At 36.6% G+C, this 17,226-nt stretch overlaps 1 protein-coding gene across 8 annotated transcripts in view; it reads right to left on the bottom strand.

Moving 5' to 3' along the window:
- The window catches only part of TBC1D32 (TBC1 domain family member 32), a 225,932-nt gene that overhangs the window by 70,799 nt on the left and 137,907 nt on the right, over positions 1 to 17,226 (bottom strand). For all 8 annotated transcript variants that reach the window (XM_017958365.2, XM_017958364.3, XM_017958362.2 and 5 more), the window contains 3 exons: positions 14,849 to 14,971; positions 11,522 to 11,630; positions 10,573 to 10,666 (listed from right to left, as the gene is read on the bottom strand). In XM_017958365.2, the coding sequence (XP_017813854.2) occupies positions 10,573 to 10,666; positions 11,522 to 11,630; positions 14,849 to 14,971 (326 nt within the window). The remainder of the gene's footprint in view (positions 1 to 10,572; positions 10,667 to 11,521; positions 11,631 to 14,848; positions 14,972 to 17,226) is intronic.

The following is a 17,226-nucleotide window of genomic DNA, read 5'->3' as shown; positions in this document are numbered from 1 at the left end:
GAAGCTGGAGGGCAGGGTGTTGGGGGAGATGGTCAAAGGATACAAAACTTCAGTTACAGGAAAGGAATATGTTTTAAGATGTCTATTGTACAACATGGTGACTATGTTATTAACAACGTATTATATATTTGAAAATTGCCAAGAAAGCAATTTGAAATATGATCATCAGAAAAATAAGCATGTGAAACTATGCATATGTTAACTGGTTGAATTTAGTCATTCCACAATGTACACATATTTCAAAACATGTTGTACCTGATAAATATATAGAATACTTGTCAATTAAAAAACAAAATAATTTTAAAAATTACAGTGGTAAAAATCAGGTTCACTCAGGAGACTGATGATAATACAGTAGTCCCTGTTCAAGGAGATCTACCTGAATAGGATTCAATAACAACCAGAAAAGGGTTAATGGGTTAACGGTCTGTATAAAGTTGAATGAAGAGAGAGATTAAATGACTGATTTGGAGAGGCTAAAGAGTAGACACAGGGCAAGTAGAACAGACAGGTGTGGAGGCTCTAGCTGGAGAGAGAAAACAGTTTAAAGCCTTGAAAGTAAACAAAGCTGGGTAGGCAAGATCAAAAGTGAAGTAATGCTAGTTGAAGACTGATGTGAAGGATGGATGCCTTCCATCACACTATGCTATAGATGCTAAAAACCAACTGTATTACAGGGTTCTCCAAGAAACAGAACCAATAGAATTTGTATATATATAGAAGGAGATTTATTATAAGGCACTGGCTCATGTGATTATAGAGGCTGGTGTGTCCAGAATCTACAGTGCTGACCAGTAGTCTGGAGATGCAGAAAAAGAGAGAAAAGAAAAAGGGAGAACTGTTAGAAGCAAAATCTTTCAGAAGAAACCAGATGGAATGTAATGCACAAATAGAGAAATTGGTTTTCACAAGTCACACTGGCAGTTCATTTATGATAATACTAGACAGCCTAAATTGGCACAGATGTAGTTAAGTGAGTTGATGTGCCTCAGGAACACATGGAAGCTCTTTATTGGCTATTTCTACATCATTGATAAAATAGGAAACATGGCTACTAACTAAACGAAGCATGGGGAAGGAGAGGAAGGTTTGAGAAAACAGAAATTTTGAAAACAGTCATCTAGGAGACTAGAAAAGTAACCTGGAGACACACTATACTGGGTATACTGGCAGCAGTACATTCATGCCTAAGTCAGTCATCTGCAGTTATATTCTGGGTTACACAGAGAAACTATTATTATTCCTTTTCCTGAATCACTGATAAGGGTAGAGAGAGAGTAAAATTATACTTCTCTGAGCACTGATTCCTAGGAACTAATATATTTTTCTACTCAAAAGTGTTCAATTAACCTAATTTTCTTATTTTTATTTTTTAAATTTTAGATTCAGGGGAAATATGTACAGGGTTGCTATATGGGTATATCGAGCGACAGTGAGGTTTGGGATATGGATGGTCCTGTCACTCAGGTGATGAGCACAGCAGCCAACGGTAGCTTTTCATTCCATGCTCTCCCTTCCTCCCTCCATCCCCCTATCTAGTAGTCCCTAGTGTATATTGTTTCCATCTTTATGTATATGTGTTTTCAATGTTTAGCTCCCACTTATGAGAATACGCAGTATTTGGTTTTCTGTTCTTGCATTAATTCACTTAGAATAATGGCCTCCAACTGTATCCATGTTGCTGCAAAGGACATGATTTCATTCCTTTTTATGGCTGTGTAGTATTCCATGGTGAATATGTACCATATTTTCTTTATCCAGTCCACAATTGTTGGGTGCCTATGTTGATTCCATGTCTTTGCCATTGTGAACAGCTGCAATGCAAATGCGAGTGCATGTGTGTTTTTGATTGAATGAGTTATTTTCCTTTGGGTATATAGTCAGTAGTGGGATTGCTAGGTTGAAGGGCAGTTCTGTTTTAAGTTCTTTGAGAAATCTCCAGAATGCTTTCCACAGTGGCTGAAGCAATTTGCATTTGCACCAAAAGTGTGTAAGTGTTCTCTTTTCTCTGAAGCCCCACCAACATCTGTTATTTTTTGACTTTTTTAGTAATTGCCATTCTGACTGGTGTGAGATAGTATCTGTTGATTTGATTGCATTTATCTGATGATTAGTGATGGTGAGCATTTTTCATGTTATTTTTGCCACCTGTATATTTTTTTTTTTGAGAAGTATCTGTCCATGTCCTTTGCCCATTTTTTAATTGCAATATTTGTTTGTTGGTTGGTTTTATTATGCTTTAAGTTCTGGGATACGTGTACAGAACGTGCAGGTTTGTTACATAGGTATAAATGTGCCATGGTGGTTTGATGCACTCATCAACCTGTCATCTACATTACGTATTTCTCCTAATGCTATCCCTCCCCTTGCATTCCATCCCCTGAAAGGCCTCAGTGTGTGATGTTCCCCTCCCTGTGCTCATTGTTCAACTTCCACTTATGTTCTCATTGTTCAACTTCCACTTATGAGTGGGAATATGCAGTGTTTGATTTTCTGTTCCCGTGTTTGCTGAGAATAATGGTTTCCAGCTTCATCCATGTCCCTGAAAAAGACATGAACTAATTCTTTTTTATGGCTGCATAGTATTCCATGGTGTACATGTGCCACATTTTCTTTATCCAGTCTATCATTGATGGGCATTTGGGTTGGTTTCAAGTCCTTGCTATTGTGAACAGTGCTGCAATAAACATATGTGTCTTTATAATAGAATGACTTAAAATCATCCGGGTATATACCCACTAATGTGATTGCTGGGTCAGATGCTATTTCTAGTTCTAGATCCTTGAGGAACTGCCACACTGTCTTACACAATGGTTGAAGTTTACACTCTGACTGATAGTGTAAAAGCATTCCTATTTCTTTTCTTTTTTTTTTTTTTTTTTTAGATGGGGTCTCACTCTGTCACCCAGGCTGGAGTAAAGTGGCACTCTCTCGGCTCACTGCAGCCTCCGCCTGCCGGGTTCCAGCAATTCTCCTGCCTCAGCCTCCCAGGTAGCTGGGATTACAGGCACGTGGCACCATGCCCAGCTAATGTTTGTATTTTTAGTAAAGACGTGGTTTCACCATGTTGGCCAGGCATCTTTGTGGTGTTCTCTGTATTCCCTGAATTTGAATGTTGGCCTGTCTTGCTAGGCTGGGGAAGTTCTCCTGGGTATATACTGAAGAGTGTTTTCCAACTTGGTTCCATTCTCCCCACCACTTTCAGGCACACTGGTCAAATGTAGGTTTGGTCTTTTCTCATAGTCCCATATTTTTTGGAGGATTTGTTCATTCCTTTTCATTCTTTTTTCTCTAATCTTGTCTTCATGCTTTATTTCATGAAGCTCATCTTCAATCCTTGATATACTTTCTTCTGCTTGATTGATTCGGCTACCGATACTTGTGTATGCTTCACAATTTTCTCGTGCTGTGTTTTTCAGCTCCATCAGGTCATTTATGTTCTTCTCGTAACTGGTTAGTCTAGTAGCAATTACTGTAACCTTTTATCAAGGTTCTTAGTTTCCTTGCATTGGGTTAGAAAGTGCTCCTTTAGCTTGGAGGAGTTTGTTATTACTCACTTTCTGAAGCCTACTTCTGTCAATCTGTCAAACTCATTCTCCGTCCAAAGTTATGTTTCCTTGCTGGCGAGGAGTTGAAATCTTTCGCAGGAGAAAAGGCGCTCTGGTTTTTGGACTTGTCAGCTGTTTTTACTGGTTTTTCCTCATCTTTGTGGATTTATCTTTGGTCTTTGCTGTTGGTGATCTTGGGATGGAGTTTTTGCTTGGTCCTTCTTGTTGATGTTGATGCTATTGCTTTCTGCTTGTTAGTTTCCCTTCTAACAGACCCCTCTTCTGCACATCTGCTGGAGTTTGCTGGGGGTCCACTGCAGGCCTTGTTTGCTTGGGTATCACCATTGGAGGCTGCAGAACAGCAAAAATCGCTGCCTGTTCCTTCTTCTGGAATCTTCCTCCCAGAAGGGCACCCACCAGATGCCAGCTGGAGCTCTCCTGTATGAGGTGTCTGTTGAACCCTGCTGTGAGGTTTCTCCCCATCAGGAGGTATGGGGTCAGGGACCCACTTGAGGAGGCAGTCTGTCCCTTAGCAGAGCTCAAGCACTGTGCTGGGAAATCCGCTGCTCTCTTCAGAGCCAGCAAGCAGGAATGTTTAAGGCTGCTGTAGCTGCGCCCACAGACACCCCTTCCCGCTGGGGCTCTGTCTCAGGGAGATGGGAGTTTTATCTACAAGCCCCTGACTGGGGCTGCTGCCTTTCCTTCAGAGATGCCCTGCCCAGAGAGGAGGAATCCAGAGAGGCAGTGTGGCTACAGGGGCTTTGAGGCACTGAGGCGGGCTCTGCCCAGTCCAAACATCCAGGCAGCTTGGTTTACACTGTGAGGAGAAAACCACCACTCAAGCCTCAGTAAGGTGGACGCCCCTCCCTGCACCAAGCTCGAGTATACCAGGTCGACTTCAGACTGCTGTATTGGTAGCAAGAATTTCAAGCCAGTGGATCTTAGCTTGTTGGGCTCCACGGAGGTAGGATCCACTGGGCAAGACCACTTGGATCCCTGGCTTGAGCCCCCTTTCCAGGGAAGTGAATGGTTCTGTCTCAATGGAGTTCCAGGAGACACTGGGGTACAAAAAACAAAAACAAAAACAAAAAAACCCTCCTGCAGCTAGTTCAGTGTCCGCCCAAATGGTTGCCTTGTGGTGTAGGCACTCGAGGGAATTTCCTAGTCTCTGGGTTGTGAAGGCCGTGGGAAAAGCACAGTATCTGGGCCGGATAGCACCGTCCCTCATGGCATGGTCTCTAATGGCTTTCCTTGACTAGGGGAGGGAGTTCTCCAACCTCTTGAGCTTCCTGGGTGAGGCAATGCCCCACCCTGCTTCTGTTCACCCTCCGTGGGCTTCACCCACTGTCTAACCAGTCCCGGTGAGATGGACCGGATACCTCAGTTGGAAATGCAGCAATCACCCACCTTCTGCATTGGTCTCACTGGGATCTGCAGACCAGAGCTGTTCCTATTTGGTCATCTTGTCAGGGAACTGGATTATTTGTTTTTTACTTGTTGATTTGTTCAAGGCCCTGTTAGATTCTTGATATTAGACCTTTTTCAGATTAATAGTTTGTGAACATTTTCTCCTACTCTGCACGTTGCCTGTTTACTCTGTTGGTAATTACTTTTGCTGTGCAGAAGCTTTTTAATTAGGTCCCACTTTCAATTTTTGTTTTTGTTACAATGGCTTTTGGGAACTTAGCCATAAGTTCTTTGCCACAGACTATGTCAAGAAGAGTGTTTTCCAGATTTTCTTCTAGGAATTTTATAGTTTGAGATCTTAAATGCAAATCATTAATCCATCCTGAGTTAATTTTTGTATCTGGTAAGGTAGGGGTCTAATTTCATTCTTCTGCAAGTGGCTACCCAGCTATCCAAGCACCATTACTTATATAGGAAGTCCTTTCTCCATTGCTTATTTCTGTCAATTTTGTTGAAGATCAGATGATAGTAAGTGTGCAGGCTTGTTTCTCAGTTCTCTATTCTGTTTTATTGGTCGATGTGTCTATTTCTCCACCAGTAACATGCCATGTTGGTTACTTTCGCCTTATAGTATAGTTTGAAGTCAGGTAATTCTGTGAAAAATGATATTTGTATTTTAATAGGGATAACACTGAATCTATAAATTGCTTTGGGGAGTATGGCCATTTTAACAATATTGATTCCTACGATCCATGAGCAGGAAATATTTTTCCATTTATTCATGTCGTCTCTGATTTCTTTCAGCAATGTTTGTAGTTCTCCTTGTAGAACTCCTTCCCATCATTTCTTAGATGTATTCCTAGGCTTTATTTTGTGTGTGTGTGTGTGTGTGTGTATGGCTATTGCAAATGGGATTGTGTTCTTGATTTGGCTTTCAATCTATACTGTTGTATAGAAAAGCTGACTTTTGTTCATTGATTTTGTATCTTGAAATTTTACTGAAATCATTTACCATTCCTAGAGGCCTTTTGTCAGAATCCTTAGGGTTTTCTATGTATAGAATTGTATCATCAGCAAGGGGAGATAGTTTAACTTCTTCTTTTCCTATTTGGATGTTTTTCTTTCTTTCTCTTGCCTAATTGTTCTAGCAAGCACTTTCAGTACTATGTTGAACAAGTGTAGTGAGAGTAGGCATAGTTGTCTTTTTTCAGTTCTCAAAGGGAATGATTCCAGTTTTTTCCCATTCAGTATAACGCTGTGATGTTAGCTGTGGATTTGTCATAGACGGCTCTTAGATATGTTTCTTTATGCCTAGCCTATTGAGAGTTTTTATCATGAAGAGATGTTGGATTTTATTGAGGGCTTTTTCTGTGTCTATTGAAATGGTAATGTAGTTTTTGTTTTTGATTCTGTTTATGTGGTGAATCACATTCATTGATTTGCATATAATGAACCAACCTTGCATCTCAGGAATGAAGTCTAACTTGTGGTGAATTAACTTTTGCTGCTGGATAAAAATATGCTGCTGGATTTGGTTTGCTAGTATTTTGTTGAGATTTTTTTTGCCTATGTTCATCAAGAATATTTTGTCCAAAGTTTCTTTTTTATTGTCTCTGTCAGAGTTTGGTATCAGGATAATATTGGCTTTGTAAAATAAATTATAAAGAAACTCCTCCTCTTCGACTTTTTGGAAGAGTTTCAGAAGGACTACTATCAATTTTTTATACATCTAGTAGAATTCTGTATGAATCCATCTGGTCCCAGGCTTTTTTTGGTTGGTAGGCTTTGTATTACTGATTCAGTTTTGAAACTTGTTATTGGTACGTTCAGGATTTTACTTTCTTCCTGGTTCAATCTTAGGATATTGTCTTTCCAGGAACTTATCAATACCCTACAGACTTTCTAATTTGTGTGCATTGAGGTGTTCATAATAGTCTCTTTGTATTTTGATCTTTTGTATTTCTGTGGGATCAGTTGTAATGTCATCTTTGTCATTTTTGACTGTGCTTATTTGGATCTTCTTTTTTTTTCTTTGTTAATCTAGTTAGCAGTCTATCTTGTTTTTCCTTTTGAAAAATCAATTATTGGTCCCACTTATCTTCTTTTTCTGGATGTTTGTGTCACAATTTCATTCAGTTTTTCTTTTATTTTAATTATTTATTTTCTTCTGCCAACTCTGGAGTCAGATGGGTTTTTTTTTTTTTTTTTTTCTATTTCCTCTAGGTATGATGTTAGGTCATTAATTTAAGGTCTTTCTAACCTCTTGATGAAAGCTTTAGGACTATAAACTTATCTCAGCAAATTTAGCTTCATCCCAAATATGTTAGTAAGTTATGTCTCTATTTTGATTAATTGCAAAGAAAGTTTTTATTTCTGACTTAATTTCATTGTTCACTCAAGGGTTATAAAGAGCTAGTTGTTTAATTTCCATGTTTTTGCATAGTTTTGAGAGATCTTCTTGGTATTCATTTCCATTTTTATTGCACTGTGGTCTCAGAGTGTGCTTGACATCATTTTTAAAAATTCACTGAGATTTGTTTTACGGCCAACTATATGGTCAATCATAGAATATGTTCCATGTGTAGATGACAAGAATGTATATTCTGTCATTATTAGGTGGAGTATTCTTTGGATACCTATTAGGTCTTATTCAAGTGTCAAGTTAATTCCATAATATCTTTGTGGAATTTTCTGCCTCAGTGATCTGCCTAATGTTCTCAATGGGGTGTTGAAGTCCATCACTATTATTTAGGGGCCATATAAGTATTTTCCTGTGTCAAGAAAAGCTTGTTTTGTGAATCCAAGTGCTCTTATGTTGAGTGCATATGTATGTAGGATAGCTAAGTCACCTTGTTTACTTGAATGCTTTATCATTATGTTATGGCCTTCTTTGTTCTTCCTGATTGTGGTTAGTTAAAAGCCTATTGTATCTGATACAAAAACTGCAAAACCTGCTCTTTTTTGTTTTCCATTTGTGTGGTTGTCTTTCTCCATCCCTTTGAGCCTGTGAGTGCCATTACATGTGAGATGTGTCTCCTGAAGACAGCAGACAGTTGGGTCTTATCTTTTTATCCAGCTTGCCACTCCACACCTTTTAAGTAGGGTGTTTAGGCCATTTACATTCAGGGTATTAGTAATGATATGTGAGATTTTGATCCTGTCATTGTGTTGGCAGTTGGTTGTTTCATAGACTTGATGGTGTAATTGCTTTATACTGTCTGTGGGTTATGTGTTTTACTGTGTTTTTGTGGTAGCAGGTTTTGATCTTCCATTTCCATGTTTAGCACTCCTTTAATGACCTGTTGTAAGGCTGGCCTGGTAGTAATGAATCCCCTTAGTAGTTGCTTGTCTGATAAGGATTTTATATTTCCTTTACCCTGAAGTTGAGTTTGGTGGGATATTACATTCTTGGTTGACATTTCTTTACCTTAAAAATGCTGAAAATAGGCCTCTAATCTCTTCTGGCTTTAAGGTTTCTGCTGAAAAGTCTGTTGCTAGCATGATGAGATTCCCTTTGTAGGTGACCTGACCTTTCTGTCTGGCTGCCTTTAAGTTATTTCTTTTGCAATGACTTTAATAAATCTGATGACTATGTGCCTTGGGGATGGTCATCTTGTATAGCATCTTGCAGGTGATCTCCATATTTCTTAAATTCTTATGTCTATATCTCTAGCAAAATTGGGAAAATTTTGATGGACTTCGAATGTTTTCCAAGTTACTTACACTCTCTCCTTCCCTCTCAAGAATGCCAATGAATCATAGATTTGGTCTCTTTACATAATCCCATATTTCTTGGAAGTTTTGTCATTTTTTAAATTATTTTTTCTTTGTGTCTGACTAGTTGATTCAAGAACCAGTCTTCAAGCTTTGAGATTCTTTCCCTAGCTTGGTCTATTCTGCTGTTAATACTTCTGACTATGTTTTATGACTAATTATGAAATTCTTAAAGTGAATTATTCAATTCCAGAGATTCAGTTTAGTTCTTTCTTGAAATGGCTACTTTTTCTTTTAGCTCCTGGATCACTGCACTGGATTCCTTGGATTTCTGGGACTGGGTTTCAACTTTCTCCTGGATCTCAATGATCTTCCTTACCAGTCAGATTCTGAATCCTAGGTCTGTCATTTCATTGCCTTCAATCTGGTTAAGAACCATTGCTGGGAGACTAGTGCATTTGGCTGGAGGTAAGAGGACACTCAGGCTTTTTGAATAGACATATGGAGGGCTGGTGTTCCTTTAACTGTGAAATAAGTTGAGTATACTCAGTTGGTTTTGTTTCTGGGTGCTTTCAGAGAGCTATAACTCCATACAGAATCTTTATTTGTGGCTGAATTTTTGCCTTAAGTGTCACAGGCACTGTATACTGGCAAAATGTTTTTGGTGTTATAATTTGGGCTTCTATCCAGTAGGTAGAGTTTGAGTGGTGGCCTGCAGACAGGCCATGTAGCTTCATCTTTCATCTTAGAATTCTCTAGCCTAAAAATTCTGTTTGAATTTTAGTGGCTTGTAAGATAATGTCTAAACATCTGAGTTTGATCTCCACTGGTCTTATGGCTGGGCTTACATGTTCAGTCTTACTTCCTGTCACTCTTGCTGTCAAATTTCAAATCTTAGACATTGTTCAACTACCACAGTTCTCTGGCTATAATTTGCTTCTTCCAGCTCCTCTGCTGTTTCCTCTGCCAAAAAGAAAAACTGCTCTTCTATTATCCAGAAAATACATATTTAAACTACATGCCTCATTATATACATATTCTTCTTTGGAAGAGTATCCTGCTTATGTACTATCCTAGCAGGCTACACATTTTCTATTTAGTTCCCATCACATTGTACTGCTAGTCAATTATCTAATTACTTGAATGCATTCTTTAAAGAATTCATGACTCCACAAAGGTGGGAACCATAATCTTCACTAATTTCAGTTGTTGAGTATACAAGACCTGTGTATAGCACACAGCAGTTACTAAAAAATACTACTCTGTTGATACATAACCAGAATTAATTCAACAAATCAAAAACCATTACTTTTTTTTTAATCAAACAGCTGTTGCTACTGGACAGATCAGCTACACCTTAGCAACAAGAAAAAGAATTATTAGCCTCATACAAATAGTCATGCATTGCTTAACAATGAGAATATATTCTGAGAATTGCATCCTCAAGCAATTTTGTCACTTTGTGAACACTGTAGAGTGATCTTACACAAACCTAGAGGGTATAGTCTACTCTACACCTAGCCTACATGGTGTAGCCTATTGCTCCTAGGCTAGAAGCCTATACAGCATTTACTATACTGAATACTGTAGGCAATTGTAGCATAATGGTATTTGTGAATCTAAACATAAAGTTTTTAAAAGGTACAGTAAAAATGTGGTATAATAATCTTATAAGACCACATTCATACACTTGGTCCATCATTAACCAAAATGTCATTATGCAGCACATGACTGTACCAAGTTAGTAAGAAACATGAGGAAAAAAATACAAAGAAATAGGCATAAATACACACATGTATACATGCTAAATGCAGTCAGTATTCATCTTCCTTAATATTTTCTTTTTTTCAAATTATAACAAAAGCTTTAAAAATAACACAGCATTTGATGGTAAATATTTTACCTTGTTTTATACCAGCATTTCTTGTAATGTCTGACAGATAGCAGTTTGGCAAAGGATATGATGAAAACATTGGCCAAGGATATGGGTTATCACTCTAAAAAAGAAGCAAGACAGATGACTTTAGGAAGTGGTCTAAAATAATATTGAATTTTAAAGCTATCTGAAATATCATTAACTTAAACTGGCTTTTCTTGCTCATAAATTCTACAATTGTTGTCCGATTAACCAAAAGCTATTTGATACTATACTTCAATATTCCAATGGGTAACCATTAAAACAAGCTGTAACAGAAACAACATTAAATGAGTACTGAGGACAAACATATGGTAACTTGTAGCAAGCAGAATTGATAATGATAAATTTACTGGTTTTTTTTTTTTTTTCATAAAAGGAAAATTGTAATCTTCAAAAGAAACCTGTGGTTTTTTCCACAAAACCTTTCCTTGTACTGTTAATCATTTCTATCTTATCTTTCCCAGAGTAACAGTCAAAGCAAGAAGGTTCTTAACAACAATGAAAACAAATGAAAAACCTCCATGAGAAACTCATACTTGAATATTGATGGAAGGAGAGGTACTCAATGTTTCCAATAAAATAAAAAATAATATGTCATTTAATAATAAAAGTTAAGTATCATGAACAAGAAAGACATTGAAAGTAAAATATTCAAAGGCACACAAGAAAACTGACAACTTTTTAATAAAACAATACCTACTCTACCACACATGCAAGCAATACTTACCCTACTTTAGCATTCATGACCCCTAGACACCAAAAATATTATTTTAGTTTGAAAGTATTTATTTGCATCCTAAATATTCTCAAGTAATAAGTTCAACTCTGTGATGCAGACATTTAAGAGGTAAAATTTAGGGTGACTTTGAATTGGCTATCTTGCTTCAAAATATGTCAGAAAAACACACCCCACTTCTCTTTGCCCCACACTCACCTTTTCGAGTATCCTTGGAGGCAAAATCCGTTCCAATGGCCCACCAACAAGATTTATTCTAACAAGAACATGATTTCTCTCCACTGATAAGCCATCAATTATAAAGTCCCTGAAAAAAATAAATATATCACCTTTGTCATCCCTTTGATTGAATGTGTTAATTTTTAAATCAAGTCTCTGAATTGTAAAGAAAAGAGGCAGAAATATTTATCAATGTTTTTCTTTTTCTTTGCTTCATTTAACATTTATATTTTTAAGTTTTTTAAGTTCGGGGTACATGTGTAGGATGTGCAGGTTTGTTACATAGGTAAACGTGTGCCATGGTGGTTTGCTGCACAGATCATCCCATCACCCAGGTATTAAGTCCAGCATCCATGAGCTATTCTTCCTGATGCTCTCTCTCCTTCCCAGCTTCACCCTTTAACAGGCCCCAGTGTGTGTTTCTCCCTACCATGTGTCCATATGTTCTTATCATCCAGCTCCCACTTATAAGTGAGAACCTGGAGTATTTGGTTTTCCATTCCTATGTTAGTTTACTGAAGATAATGGTCTCCAGCTCCATTCATGTCCCTGCAAAAGACATGATCCTTTCTATGGCTGCATAGTATTCCATGCTATATATGTATCATATTTTCTATCACTGATGGGCATTTGTGTTAATTCTGTGTCTTTGCTATTGTGAACAGTGCTGCAATGAACGTAAGTGTGCCTGTATCTGTCTAAGAGAAGGATTTGTACTATTTTAGGTATATATCCAGTGATGAGATTGCTAGGTCAAATGCTATTTCTGTCTTTAGGTCTTTGAGGAATTGCCACACTGTCTTCCAAAATGGTTGAACGAATTTACACTCCCAACAGTGTAAAGGCATTCCTTGTTCTCCACAACCATGCCAGTATCTGTTGTTTTTTGACTTTTTAATAATAGCCATTCTGATTGGTGCGAGATGACATCTCATTGTGGTTTTGATTTGCATTTCTCTAATGATCAGTGATGTTGAACTTTTTCTCCTGTGTTTGTTGGCCACATGTACATCTTCTTTTGAGAAGCATTTGGTCATGTCCTTTGTCCACTTTTTAATGGGACTGCTTGCTTTTTTCTTGTAAATTTGTTTACGTTCCTTGTACATGCTGGATATTAGGCCTTGTGAGATCTTTGTCAGATAGCCAGATTGCAAAAAGTTTTCCCTATTCTGTAGGTTGTCTGTTCACTCTGATGGTAGTTTCCTTTGCTGTGCAGAAGCTTTTTAGTTTAATTAGATCCCATTTGTCAGTTTTTGTGTTTGTTACCATCACATTTGACATCTTCCTCATGAAATCTCTGCCCATGACTACGCCCTGAATGGCATGGCCTAGATTTTCTTCTAGGGTTTTTATAGTTTTAGATTTTACGTTTAAGTGGGTTTTACATTTATGACAAACCCACAGACAGTATCATACTAAATAAGCAAAAGCTGTAAGCGTTAGCCTTGAAATCTGGCACAAGACAAGGGTGCCTTCTCTCACCACTCCTATTAAACATAGTATTGGAAATTCTAGCCAGGGCAATCAGGTAAGAGAAAGAAAGTACATTCAAATAGGAAGAGAGGAAGTCAAACTATATTTGTAGATGATATGATGCTCTATCTAGAAAACCCCATCATCTCAGCCCAAAAGCTTCTTAAGCTGATAAGCAAAGTCTCAGGATACAAAATCAACATGCAAAAATCGCTTGCATTCCTATACACCACCAACAGGCAAGCCAAGAGCCAAATTATAAATGAACTCCTGTTCACAACTGTCACAAAAAGAATAAAATACCTAGAACTACAGCTAACAAGAGAAGTGAAAGACCTCTTCAAGGTGAACTACAAGCCACTGCTCAAAGACATCAGAGATGACACAAACAAATGGAAAAATGTTCCATGCTCATGAACAGGAAGAATCAATATTGAGAAAATGACCATACCACCCAAAGCAATTTATAGATTCAATGCTATTATTATTAAACTATATTGACATTCTTCACAGAATGAGAAAAATTATTTTAAAATTCACATGGAACCAAAAAAGAGCTTGAACAGTCAACAAAATCCTAAGCAAAAAGAACAAAGCTGGAAGCATCACACTACCTGACTTCAAACTATACTACAAGTCTACAGTAACCAAAATAGCATGGTACTGCTACAAGAACAGACATATAGACCAATCGAACAGAACAGAGAACCCAGAAATAAGGCCGAACCTCTACAACAATCTGATCTTTTACAAACTTGACAAAAACAAGCAATGAGGAAAGGATTCCCTACTTAATAAATGGTGCTGGGAGAAGTGGCTAGCCATATGCAGAAAATTGAAACTGGACCCCCTCCTTATACCATATACAAAAATCAATGTATTTCTTAAAATACAAAAGCTAAATTCACTTTTCATTTTAAGTTCTCTTTGCTAGACAGCAAAAAATTGATGGAGACACAATGACATTAGTTAAAGAATACTTTCCTAGATCAGTATTACTGCATTTAAATAAATGGAATTAGGACATGTATTATTTCTATAGTGACTTCAACAATCATATTTTCAGTCAAGGTTTTCTTAAGTTTTAAACCTGGTACCTTAAATTCAAAATCTAAATGTTACTTGTGAGCAGCTTCCATACTATGCAGCTGTTAATCTTTTCCTTCTACATAAAACCTAGAGTATCAAGTAATATACTCCATAATAATTTTCCAAGACCTGGCTAAGATGCAGACATACTCTTTTTTAAAATTAATTACAGACATAAAGGCAATGCCAGCTATTGAGTGTGTATTTGACAACAGTCAGCCAAACTGAGGTAATGGCAAGTGTGATTTATTAATGAAAAAAAATTATCAGGATATTACCATAACCTCATTTTGGAAATAATCAGAATTTATGACTATGAACTAACATAATTAAGAGGACAGAGAAAAGAGTGCCTCTGCAAAGGACACAAAATCAAAAATTTTGTTCAATGGATCATCTTACAATACTGAATTAAAAGGTGATACAGTCTTAAGGAACCATTAATAAAGTTAGGCCTTACCTAAAATTTTATGTACCACATACACGCGCGCACACACACACGCGCGCGCGCATGTGCGCACAACAAAAGCAACAGACTTTGAAAGCAGTACTCTGCAAGCACTCTCCAAACACTTCTATCATAATCTTTCTGTGACATTTACACTTTAGTTGCTTTGTATTCTGTTATTTAAATTGATTGGATTTAGAGAGCAGAAAAATATTAAACTATATCAAAAATTACTGTCTTAATGAAACATCATTAAAGAAAACTGCTATTACTGTGTTTTAATTACCCATTTTTACCTGTTGCTCTCCGAAGTCTCCAAGATATTTTCTTCTTGAGCATTTAATAACATTTCAGATACCTGATACTGAGCCTCTAACAGGAGAAGAGTGTCCAGATCACAGCATATCACACTTAATAACCTATGTAAAAAAGAAAAATAAAAGTAGATTGTGTAAAATATGTCCCAAAAGCATAAGTACATCCTTGATGTCTCAAAGTAATACCTGTACATCAAAATATAAATCTTACAGGAAGTATCATTTAGTTATTTCAGATATATTTTTAATCAATTAGAATAGTAATCTCCTCTTCAAAAGTTGTTCTTACTGAGTGTTTTTAAAAGACCATGGATAATTTCTAACCCAGATTTTTAAAAATGTATCTAAATCTACATAAATAGTAAATTTTCCTCTCAACTGCCACTTAATTTAAAAATGCATCAGAGAACATTAGCAAATCCAGAAAAACTCCAAATTGCCATAACTTTTTATTCAGCAGTTAATTACCAAAGTTATGATAGAATCATCATTTTGCTGCCAATCTAGAAAATGTTCATTAGATAAAATGTCAATGGCTAATTTTATAATTGTCAGATCAAGCTGAGAACACCTAAGCCCACTTAGCTATCTTAATATTATCAAAAGATACAAGCAGAAATCATGTGTCTCCTATTATAATGCAAGAGGACACACACAGTGCACCGTCTATGAAGTACTCTTGCCCAGGAAACTGAACCTCAATCTAATCAATCCTATACATCTTATTATCAATTTATGGGAATCACAGGCATTAGAGAAACATATTTTAAAACACCGTAAGGAGAAAACAGTCAATCAAATTCAGAGTTTTGAGAATCCTACACATTATTTATATATTATTTGTTCAGAAAACAAAAAGTCTTAAAAACCGGAGGGGAAAAGAAACTCTCACAAGTTTAAAAAAAAAAAAAAAAGGACCAAATGTCAAGATTTTGTTTTGATCTTGATTCAAGCAAACTTTAAAAGTGCATTTTTAAATCACACAGGAAAATATGGGAGTATTATGAGATGAGATCAGGAAAATATTGTTAATTTTGTTAGATGTAACAATGGCACAGTGGTGAGGGTTTTTTTGTTTCATTTTTTAAAACATGTCCTTACTTATTAGAGATATGCACTGAATGTTTTATATGTAAAACAGCATATCTAAAATTTGCTTTAAAGTACTTAAGAAAAAAAAATGTATGTGGAGGGAGGGAGATGAAACAAGACTGGTGAAATACTGATAATAAAGATGAGTGATGGGCACATGAAAGATTATACCATTCACTACATTTTTTATATGTTTAAAAATTCTATGATTAAAAAGTGTTCAAACAAAGATAATATGATGAGAATGCTGGGAGGCTATGGTAGAGTGGGTGGTTAGGTAAGGTCTCTCTGAAAGGTGGTATTTGAGGAAACAGGTGATCCAAGAAGAAACCAACCTTCCAATAACACTTACTGATTTATCGTAGAGGTATAGTGAAATATGAGCATAATGGCTTACATACAAGGATATTTATTGCAGAGTGGCCACATAGGAATCAATGAGTCAATCAATCACTCTCTATCCACAGAAAAAAATGTAAATGTCAGAATATTTTTAAGTGGCACACTTTGTAAATATTAGAACACAGTAGCTTATGGTTTTATAAAGAACTATCTCCAAGGAATATTAATTGAAAAAGGAGGGGCACAAAATATTGTGTCTAGTACTAGCATTTGAGTGAAAAACAGAAAACCATGAATATACATATAAATACATGTTTGTTTTTACATAAAATATCTATCACAGGAGAGAAAAGAAAGTAGGAAGAACTGTTAGCTCTGCAGTTGTGGTCTGGGAGACAACCAGGGAATTTACTTCTTACTGGTATTGATTTTTGAATTTTGGTACAACTGCATGTTTTGCCTATACAAAAGCACACATAAGGGAATTTATTTCTTACTGGTATTGATTTTTGAGTTTCGGTACAACTGCATGTTTTACCTATACAAAAGCACACATAAGTGAAGGAAAAAGAGTTTTGTGCATGCCTTTAAGAGTCAAAAATAGCAATTCAATGTCACTCTCTAGAATGTAGCTAAAATATTCAAACGAATATAAAACTAAAGACAAATCTATCATTACTTTAGAGAGCTATTCTCTGCTCAATTTACAGAAATAAAAACATTTTTGTTAGGTAAAATATAGGTGAAGGCAAGATGAAAGATATGTTAGCCTTCCAGGGAAAAGATGATGGAGTATGCTGGCATTTCCCTTTCTCATCTTAGAAATAATCCAAAGCATGGAGGAGGGAGAAAAACAGCATATCACAGAAATGTTTAACCACAAAATGAATTGAAGGGCAGCCAAAGGCAGTAAAAATAGGACA

The sequence above is a fragment of the Papio anubis genome, chromosome 6, assembly GCF_008728515.1.
Source record: "Papio anubis isolate 15944 chromosome 6, Panubis1.0, whole genome shotgun sequence".
NCBI lineage: Eukaryota > Metazoa > Chordata > Mammalia > Primates > Cercopithecidae > Papio > Papio anubis.
This window is presented reverse-complemented; position numbering and strand designations above follow the sequence as displayed.